The sequence below is a fragment of the Petaurus breviceps genome, unplaced genomic scaffold (assembly GCF_028583685.1).
Source record: "Petaurus breviceps papuanus isolate PSGF00001 unplaced genomic scaffold, PetGlider_PUasm1.0 428, whole genome shotgun sequence".
In the NCBI taxonomy this organism is placed as follows: Eukaryota; Metazoa; Chordata; class Mammalia; order Diprotodontia; family Petauridae; genus Petaurus; species Petaurus breviceps.
The window spans coordinates 2836302-2846513 of record NW_027186331.1 but is presented as its reverse complement, the minus strand read 5'-3'; the positions used below and the strand labels follow the sequence as shown (position 1 = coordinate 2846513).

Genomic DNA, 10212 nt, shown 5'->3' with positions numbered 1-10212 from the left:
CTCTCCCTTCCTTTCTCCCCACTCTTGCCCCTCAGCTTGGCCTCCCACCCCCAACAACAACAAAAAACCCCTCTAAGTGAAAGCAGAACGGACACAGAGAGCCTGCCATTGTCTCCAACACTGATGGGGCTTGGCTTGGGTTCTGCAGCACTGAGAGAGGAGTTTTTGCCCCTCTGCCCACATGTCCAACCCTCACTTGTATGTCTTCTGTCCATCTGCAGACAGGTGCTGTACGTCTGTCACTGGTCCCTGCATGTCCCCTGTCACCTCCCGTCTGTGACTGTGTCCAGCCCCCACATCTCTGCCCCCTGCATATTCTTCCTCTCAGTTCCTGACAAGCCCCCATGGGCTGGCCCTGGCCCCGCCTCCTCTTCCTCTTGCTTCTCTGTCTCCAGCCCCCATGTGTCCTTGAACTGTGTACCAGCTCCTTCCCTTCATGGGCACACGATCCCATTTCTGTCTCCCTTCCTCCTTCCCTTTCCTGTGTTCATGGACAGATTTGAGTTAGGTAAAGATTGCTTCATGTAGAGGTCTGCAAAATGATCCACTGATATAAAGGGAGAGCTGTCTGTTCTCTGTTGTCCCATTTTCTGGGACCAGTGACTTGCACTCACAAACTTATCATAAACATTGACTTCTGCTTGGCCTTTTTTATCCTGTTCTTTCCAGTCATGATATTCATGTAACCTCTGCATAAATCTCCCAGATAATAATGAGTGTATGTGCTAATATACATCAACAACAATAATATGGAGAAAATATCACTGGGATGAATGTTTCACTTAGAGTCTCGTGCTACCTCCTGGGCTAATTGGTTATGTCATCTCAAGCAAGTAAATCTTAGGTTTTTTTGCCCTTGTAAAGATAGTGGCCACATAAGAAATATTTGTATGCACTGAGTCAAAATGAATCAGGGATGCACTCCACCCAAATTTTGGTCACCTGTAATTAAAAGAATATTTGCTCTCTCTGTTGAGCTAAAAATTTCCTCCTTGTGGCTTCTGCCCTTAAGCCCAGTAAATATGCAGAGTAGTTATGTCCATTTGTGTTGAGAATTATCATAGTTAGAAAGACCAATGGATTTGGAGCCAAAAGATTGACATTTATTAACATGGTGACCTTGTGCAAGTCACTGAATCATTCTGAACGTTTGTTTCCTTTTTAGGAAAATGTAATAACTCCTTGATTCTATGGTTATTTTGAGAATCAGTGTAATAGCTTTTTATAAATTTTCATTGACTTTCCAAACATTTGATGCTGATATTAATAAATGTTTTACCTTTGACTGTCTTTTGATAGGGGAGACAGATGATAAGACTGAGTGTAATGCTTATGAAGCAGAGGCTACTTACATTTTTTACTTTCTTTCAGAATGGAAGACTGGAACTGAAGCCACATATTTGAATCCAAAGCCATACAATTTTTTGGAGCAGTCATCCCAAGAAAAACTCACAAATGATGATACTTGTGTCTCCAAATTGGGAGAAGGCCATGAATGTCATTCCGGGTTAAAGAGGCAGGAGAAAAAGGAGAAGAAACATTCTAGGCAAGTAAAAATCACCTAGTGGAAAATTCCTAATGAAGTAAAAGGCCATGAATTCATTCATTGTGGCAAAAAATTCAGTCTAGGACCAGTTCCTTTTTTTTTTAAATTAAATTTTATGTTTACTTTTAGTTTACATCATTCATTTCCACAAGATTTTGAGTTACAAATTTCCTCCCCATCTTTCCCCTACCCACCACCCCAAAACAGTGATCCTACTGTATACCCCCTCCCCCAGTCTGCTCTCTCCTATATCCTCCTCCATTCCTACTATGACTTCCCAGTAGGGAAAGATGGATCTCTATGCCCTAGTGCCTGTATATTTTATTTCCCAGTTGCATGTAAAATATATATGTATGTATGTATGTATAATATATTTTTTTTAAACATTTGATTTTAAAACTTTGAATTCCAGGTTCTTTCCCTCTCTTCCTCATCACCCACCTTACTGGGTAGATAAGCAATTCAATATAGGTTGTACATGTGTAGCTATGCAAAACATTTCCATAGTGAATATATTGTGAAAGACTGACTATATTTCCTTCCATCCCATCCCTCCCCCCGACTTGTTCTGTTCTCTACTTTGATCCTGTCCCTTTTCAAAAGTGGGTGCTTGTAACTTCCCTCCTCCCCAACCTGCCCTTCCCTCTATCATCCCCCCTCTCATCCCCTCCCCCCCTACTCTCCTGTAGGGTGAGATACCCTATTTAGTATGTATGTCATTCCCTCCCTAAGCCAAATTCAATGAGAGTGAGTTTGACCCATTCTCTTTTGCCTTCCTGTTCTTCCCCTCCATTGTAACAGTTTTCCCTTGTCTCATCTATATGAGATAGTTTACCCCATTCTGTCTCTCCCCATCTCCTCTCATTATATCCCTCTCTTACCTCTCAATGTCACCTTTTAAGTATCATCCCTTCCTATTCAATTGGTCCTGTGCCCTCTCTCTATGTATACCTGTACACATATATACACACATTCACATATGTATTCATATGCCCACATACCTCCTGTATAGACATATGTATGTATACATATATATACACACACACATTTATGTTCCCTTCAACTATTCTCATACTGAGAAAAGTTTCATAAGTTACAATTATCGTTTTTCCATGTAGAATGTAAATATTTCAACTTTGATAAGTTCCTTATGATTTCTTTTCCCTGTTTACCTTCTCATGCTTCTCTTGCTTCTTGTATCTGAATGTCAAATTTTCTGTTCAATTCTGGTTTTTTCATCAAGAATGCTTTTCATTGAATGACCATATTTTCCCCTGAAACATGATACTCAGTTTTGCTGGGTAGGTGATTCTTGGTTTTAATCCCAGCTCCTTTGATCTCTGGAATATCATATTCTAAGTAAGCCCTTTGATCCCTCAATGTAGAAGCTGCCAGATCCTGTGTTATCCTGATTGTGTTTCCACAATATTCAAATTGTTTCTCCTTGGCTGCTTGTAATATTTTCTCCTTGATCTGGGAACTTGGCTATAATATTCCTAGGAGTTTTCTTTTTGGGATCTTTTTCAGGGGGTGATCGGTGGATTCTTTCAACCTCTGTTTTGCCCTCTGGTTCTAAAATATCAAGGCAATTTTCCTTGAAAATGTCTTGAAGGATGATTTCTAGGTTCTTTTTTTGATCATGGCTTTGAGGTAGTCCAATAATTTTTAAATTATCTCTCCTGGATCTATTTTCCAGGTCAGTGGTTTTCCCAGTGAGATATTTCACATTGCCTTTGATTTTTTCATTTGTTTGGATCTATTTAATAGTATCTTGATTTCTCTTAAAGTCACCAGCTTCCATTTGCTCCAATCTAATTCTGAAGGAATTATTCTCTTCAGTGAGCTTTTGAGATTCTTTTCCATCAGGCAAATTCGGCTTTTTAAGGTATTCTTCTCCTCATTGCCTTTTTGAGCCTTTTTTGCCATTTGAATTAGTCTATTTTTTAAGGTATTATTTTCTTCAGTCAGGTTGTTGACTCACTTTTCATGATTTTCTTGCATCATTCTCTTTTCTCTTCCCAATTTTTCCTCCCTTTTCTTACTTGATTTTCAAAATCCTTCTTGAGCTCCTCCATGGCCTGTAATCAATTCATATTTTTCTTGGAAGCTTTTGGTAATGGAGATCTGACTTCATTGTCTTCCTTCCATTCCATGCTTTGATCCTTTTTGTCCCCAAAAAAGGAATCTAAAGTTGAATTACTGTGCTTGCTTTGCTTCCTTTGCTTGCTCATGTTGCCACTCAATTACTTGACTTTTGAGCTTTTTGCCACAGTAGAAATCTGCTTCCAGAGAGGAGAACTTTGTCCCAAATCGCTGGGGTTTTTGCAGTTGCCAGAGCTATCAGTTGGGTGCCTTATTTGAAGCCTTCCCACACTCTGACAAACTGGTCATGCACCCTAGGACCTCCACGCTAGACAGTGATCCAGATCTAAGCAGGTTAAAGCCAGAGCAATTACCCCTCAGGATGGTCTCTTGGCCCACCTACAATCTGCAGGCCAGGAGCTCTGAAGCATCCATGGGTGCCTCAGCCGTTTCTTCCTCAAAGGGGGGCAGAGGCCAGACTGCACTCCCGGACCCCCTGTTCCCACAAAGTGCACATTGACCTCTCACTTTTTCTTTGTCTTATGAGTTGATAATTCTGGAAACCACCACAGCTGCTAGTGATCCACTTTCCTGAAGTCCCTCCATCTGGGACTGGTCTGGGCACCCTGGGCCTAAAACTGTGGGCTCACTCGGGGCTGGGCATTCCTCCCAGTGCACAGTGATGGACCCTGCCTGGCGGGCTGCCTTTAGCGGGAGATTTGTTTCTGTCACTTTGTGGGTTCTGTAGCCCTAAAATTTGTTTAGAGTCATATTTTATAGGTATTTGAGGTGGTTATGAGGGGAGCACAGGGAGTTTTCCTGCTTCTGTGCTGCAGTCTTGGCTCTGCCCCCACCAGTCCCTTTTTCACAACATAGAATTTTATAAAAAAGAGTCTTCATAAATGTAATACACAGAGAAAAAGTTTTAGGAAGTATTCTTACCTAAGTCAATATAATGGAATTATCGATCAGGGATAATTCAGGTATGCTATACTGGAGAAAAAAATTATAAATTAAAAAAATGTGGGAAAACCTACCAGCAGTCATCACTTATTTCTTCTTACAGGGTTCATGCTGGAAAGAAACCTTATAAATGTAATGAATGTGGGAAGCCTTTCTGCTGGAGCATACAGCTTACTCCACATCAGGGACTTCATACTGAAAAGGAATCTTATAAATGTAATGAATGTGGGAAGGTCTTCAAGGGCCAAGTACTTAGTCAACACCAGAGAATTCATACTGGAGAAAAACCTTATACATGTAATGAATGTGGAAAGACCTTCCACCAAAGCATACACCTCATTCAGCATCAGAGAATTCACATTGGAGAGAAACCTTATGAATGTGATACATGTGGGAAAACCTTCCGCTGTAAAACAAAACTTATTGAACATCAGAGAATTCACACTGGAGAAAAACCTTATAAATGTAATGAATGTGGGAAGACCTTCTGCCAGAGCACAACACTTATTCACCATAAGAAAATTCATACTGGAGAGAAACCTTATCAGTGTAACGAATGTGGAAAGGCTTTTCGTCAGAGAGTACATCTTCGAGAACATCATAGAGTTCACACTAAAGAGAAACCTTATAAATGTAATGAATGTGGGAAGGCATTCCGCCGGGGTACACATCTTGCTCAACATCAAAGAATTCACACTGGAGAGAAGCCTTATACATGTAACGAATGTGGAAAGGCCTTTTGCCGGAGCACAACACTTATTAAACATCAGAAAATTCATACTGGAGAGAAACCTTATCAGTGTAATGAATGCGGAAAGGCTTTTCGTCAGAGAGTATATCTTACACAACACCATAGAGTTCACACTAAAGAGAAACCTTATAAATGTAATCAGTGTGGGAAGGACTTTACTCAGAGATCTGGATTTGCCTACCATCTGCAAATTCATAGTGAAGAGAAACCTTATGAATGTAAAGAATGTGGGAATACCTTCTTCCGGAAAAGAGAACTTACTCAACATCAGAGGATTCACAATGGAGAGAAAAGTCATGAATGTAATGAATGTGGGAAGGTCTTCTGGGAGAGCACACAACTTATTCAACATCGGAAAATTCACACTGGAGTGAAACCTTATAAATGTAATGAATGTGGGAAGGCCTTCCGCCGGGGCACACATCTCACTCAACATCAAAGAATTCACACTGGAGAGAAGCCTTATAAATGTAATGAATGTGGGAAGGCCTTCTGCCAGAGCGCACAACTTATTCAACATCAGAAAATTCATACTGGAGAAAAACCTTATCAGTGTAATGAATGTGGAAAGGCTTTTCGTCAGAGAAAACACCTTACACAACATCATAAAGTTCACACTAAAGAGAAACCTCATCAGTGTAATGAATGTGGGAAGACCTTCCATCAGAGAAAGGAACTTACTGAACATCAAAGGATTCATACTGGAGAGAACCCTTATGAATGGAAAGACTATGGGAAGGCTTTCCATGGGAGAAAGGAACCGGATCACTGTGAAACTATTAATAATGGTAAGAAAGCCTCTGAATATAAAGCCTTATGAAGTTAATAAACGTCCGATTCGTAGCAGGATCTCAGTGGTGGAAAGGCGCTCAGGGCCAGTAATGGTACCCGAAGAAGCCGTCCCTCTTTAACGTGCTATCGAGTGTTCATCTAGGCTTTTCTTGAAGATGTCCAGTGAGGGGGAGCCCGCTTCCTCCTGAGACGACTCACTCCACAATGGCTCTAATGATGTACCAGCTGGAATAGTATATTTATATAAACACATATAAATAAATATGAACATGCAAAATAGTGTATTTAGATAAAGACGAGTTAGACAAAAAGATCTCCCTGAGTTTCAGACATCATCTGGTGCCTTTCCCTGAACCCAGGCACCAGAATCCATTATTTGTCCTTATGTGTTGTCCAGTACCAAAGTGCTAACCCACTGGGGGATATGTTGGAAAAGATCCAGTTACTGAGCTGGTTCTCTGGTAGTGAAGTAAATTTCCTGTAAAAGTACTGTTCCAGTGGGAGAGAGCTCCGGGTCTAGAGTCAGGAAGGCTTGATTTCAGATCAGTCTCATTGACTCTCCGTATGAGTCTGGGTAAATCACTTCACCTCTGCCTCAGTTTACTGTAAAATGAAAACGACAGCACCTCCCTCCCAGGGTTGTTGTGAGAATCAGATGAGGTCACCAGAGAGCTTAGCACAGTGCCTGGCACATAGGGACTTCTTAAGTGCTTGTTTCTGTTTCCTTCTTTCACTCAGCAAGGTTTCTACCTAGATCAGACCCAGGGTGCAGGACGTTCTCCATGCAGCCAGTCTGCTCCTCAGAGATGTTACTAGGCCCCCCTGCGTGGAATTAGAAACACAAGCTCCCCCTCCTTTATAGTCCCTGCTACTTGAAAAACTACCTTTAGTGTTTTGTTCTCTTATGGCCATTGATGCTCCCCGTGATACTGAACTTGAACCCCACCCCTGATGTACACGTGGTGCAGTTGGCAGGATCGTCAGCACCATCCCTTCTTATTGGTGAGACTTACAGAGGAGAGAAAAGTACAGAAACCATCTCTCCTACGCAACCAGAGCTAATCAGCATGTCTCACAAGTCTTAGTGTAGATTTAAACTATTAAAGCCTAATGATGGCTTCCTGTTTCTTTAGGGTTTAATCACTTAAAGTTACAGTAAAGCTTTTGCCCTCCCCCCACCCCCAGTGGTTGAAGAAGCAATGGTGGGGGCTGGGCCCACAGCTTAGTCAGAGGCAGGAATTGGCCTCCAGGTGGCTGGGGTGGCAAGAGTGGAGCTGGAATATGGGGGTGGGATGAATCACGGATGGTAAAGGACCCATTTTCTATACCCTAAAACTTGATTGCAGTGAACAGACAGATGGATATTAAGACTGTGGAGAGAGGCAGTTAATGCATAGGGAGCAGTAGAAAGTACTGCTAGGGGAGGTGAACCTGGGGGAAGAGCCACAAGCCTTAGAGGCAACCCTTCCAGGACAGGCTCTTCCCAAATATAACCCAAACCTTGCTGCAAAAGTAATGGCAGCTGCTTCATTGTCTCTGCTTGGAAAAGTTACCTAGCAAAGTTAGCTGCTGCTAACTGTCTTCAGTTGAGTTGTTTTACATATGGCTAAATCAAAACCTCTTTGATGAGGAGACTGCCTCCATTTAAAATCATTTAAAGAGGGCAAAGGGTTGTTTTTTTTTCAGTGAGGAAACCTCTCTTTTAAAAAATGTTTTATTCTTAACTTTTTTTTTCAAATTTTGAGTTCCACATTTTCTCCCTCCAGCCCCCTGATGAGACAAGCAATATAATTATACATGTGAATTCAATAAAAAACATTTTCATATAAGCTGTGTCACAAAAATTAAAAAAGAAAGTGATAAAAAAAAGTTTTCTTTAATCTGCACTCGGAGTCTCCCTGGAACTCGATAGCGTTTTTCATTACGAGTCCTTTGGAATTGTCTTGGATCATTGTGTTGGTCAGAGGAGCCAAGTCCTTCACAGTCCATCATCATTACAATATTGCTGTTACTATGTATGATGTTTTGGTTCTGCTCACTTCACTCTCCATCAGTTCATATAGGTCTGCTTGTGCTTTTCTGAAACCATCAGGAAGGAAACTTCTCAGTCTGGCTGGATGCTGTGAACACAGTTATCTTTTTCCTTCCTGCTCTGGCCAAGTGGGGAGAGGGTAGAGAAAATGCAGATAGAAGGAAATCTGTTCTTTCTGTTCCCAAGATTTTGTTGCATTGGAACAAACAGGAGAAACTAAATGGAACTTAAGTCAGATGAGATCTTTTATGTGGATTTCCAAATTGTGATGAGAATGAATTTTAACTTTTATGTGCTGAATTAAATAACCTCGTGAAGACATTGTTTACACACACTCTTATTAAATTGGGGTTCCTGTGGAAATTGTACATAAACATACCCAGAACAAGAGCATTCTCACCCTTCATCCCTTCCCTCAGAAGAACCCATTTATGAGCCACAAGAGTTTTGGTAAACTTCTGAGCAGGCACCCTGAGGGTCTTCTACTCCCGGTTTGATTCTTTGAAAATTTTTATTAAAGGGGCCACCCCTTGATTAACTAATTAAAGAGACTTATTCACTGACTGAGTGTTAGCTCACTCGAAGTGAGAACCTGAAAAGGCCTTAGCCTAAAAGGGCCAAGGTCTCCCATTGTATCCTGGGTTATCTCCATTCATCCTGATGAATTTCAGGCCACTGGACCCAGATGGCTCTGTAGGAGAAAGTGAGGCTGGTGACCTTGCACAGCCCTTCCTCACTTAAATCCAAGTCAACTGCAAGTCCTGCCATCATTCCCTGTTGTCATGGTCCTCTTCAAGAACAAAGGACAAGCACAACAAACTATAGAAAACCATTCACATTTTCAGTATGTAATCCCGCCCTGCAGGCCAAGAATGGAAAAGGTATTTGATTGGATTAAGCCATATCAAGGTATAATTTATGACCTTGTCTTTGCATCCATGGCAGCTCCCCACTGAAACAATCTTCCACTTACCCAAACCCAAACCATTACCAGGAGTTTGAGGAGACTGACCCCGAGTCTTTGGCTGAATCTTATAGGTGGGTAATCCTACCACTTCTGTGTTGCCACTACTACTAAGGATTTGGAAAAAATACAGAAGAATTGGGCAAACGACCATCTGGGAAAGGTTCTGTGAGAGCAGGCCAGCTCCACATGAATTTTAGGCCCTGGATACTTTATACCATTTTATTCTTTTTCTCCTTTTTTTTCTATTTTTATTTTATCTTTATTTTTTATTTCCTTTTATTTCTATTTTTTTTAATTCATTAAATTACTTACTTTTAATTTACAACATTCAGTTCCACAATCCCTTGAGTTCCAGATTTTTCTCCTCCTCCCTCCCCCCCCCATAGATACAATTTTATTCTGTCTGAAAAAAGAAAACATCACATGCAGAAGAGTGTGTAGGAACACAAAAGATTTTGTGACCTTTGAACCTGAACCAGTAATAATTTATTATTGACTTCTTTTTTTATGAGCAATCGGGGTTAAGTAACTTGCTCAAGGTTACACGGCCAGTTATTTCTGGGTGGATGCTAAGTGTTTGAGCCCGGATTCGATCCCCAGGTCATCCTGACACTGGAGCCGGTGCTCTTACTCAGCTCTTACGGCTGAGCCACCTGGCTGCCCCTATTATTGACTTCTGATAGAAAATTGGCTTTGGGATGAATGGAAAAATATTAAGTGCATGCTTTCTGCCCAGCACTGTGCTGAATGCTGGAGATAGAAATACAAGTCCTTGTCCTCATTAGAGTTTACAGTCTGATGGGGAAAACTATACATGCATATATCTATATATACATATATACGCACATACACACCTATTTGCATATATTACACATATATGCTAGATCAGCATATATATCAACATATCTATAGATACACACATATATAGATATGTGAATTCATACATATATATATGAAGAGGACAGGGAGGAATGTCTTGGACAGAGAAGTCAGAGAAAATGGTGGCTAGTGTAATAGGACAGCTGATGGCCATGTCCTTCGAGATGGCCTTGTCTTCAAATGGAAGTACTGATTTGATT

The 10212-nt window shown here is 41.0% G+C and overlaps 1 protein-coding gene across 11 annotated transcripts in view; it reads left to right on the top strand.

The window, feature by feature from the left end:
- LOC138171397 (zinc finger protein 184-like) overlaps positions 1-8485 on the top strand; it is a 28979-nt gene extending 20494 nt beyond the window's left edge. For all 11 annotated transcript variants that reach the window (XM_069100875.1, XM_069100879.1, XM_069100881.1 and 8 more), the window contains exons 5-6: positions 1372-1546; positions 4695-8485. In XM_069100875.1, the coding sequence (XP_068956976.1) occupies positions 1372-1546; positions 4695-6162 (1643 nt within the window). In that variant the 3' untranslated portion in view covers positions 6163-8485. The remainder of the gene's footprint in view (positions 1-1371; positions 1547-4694) is intronic.
- Positions 8486-10212: the final 1727 nt, after the last annotated feature.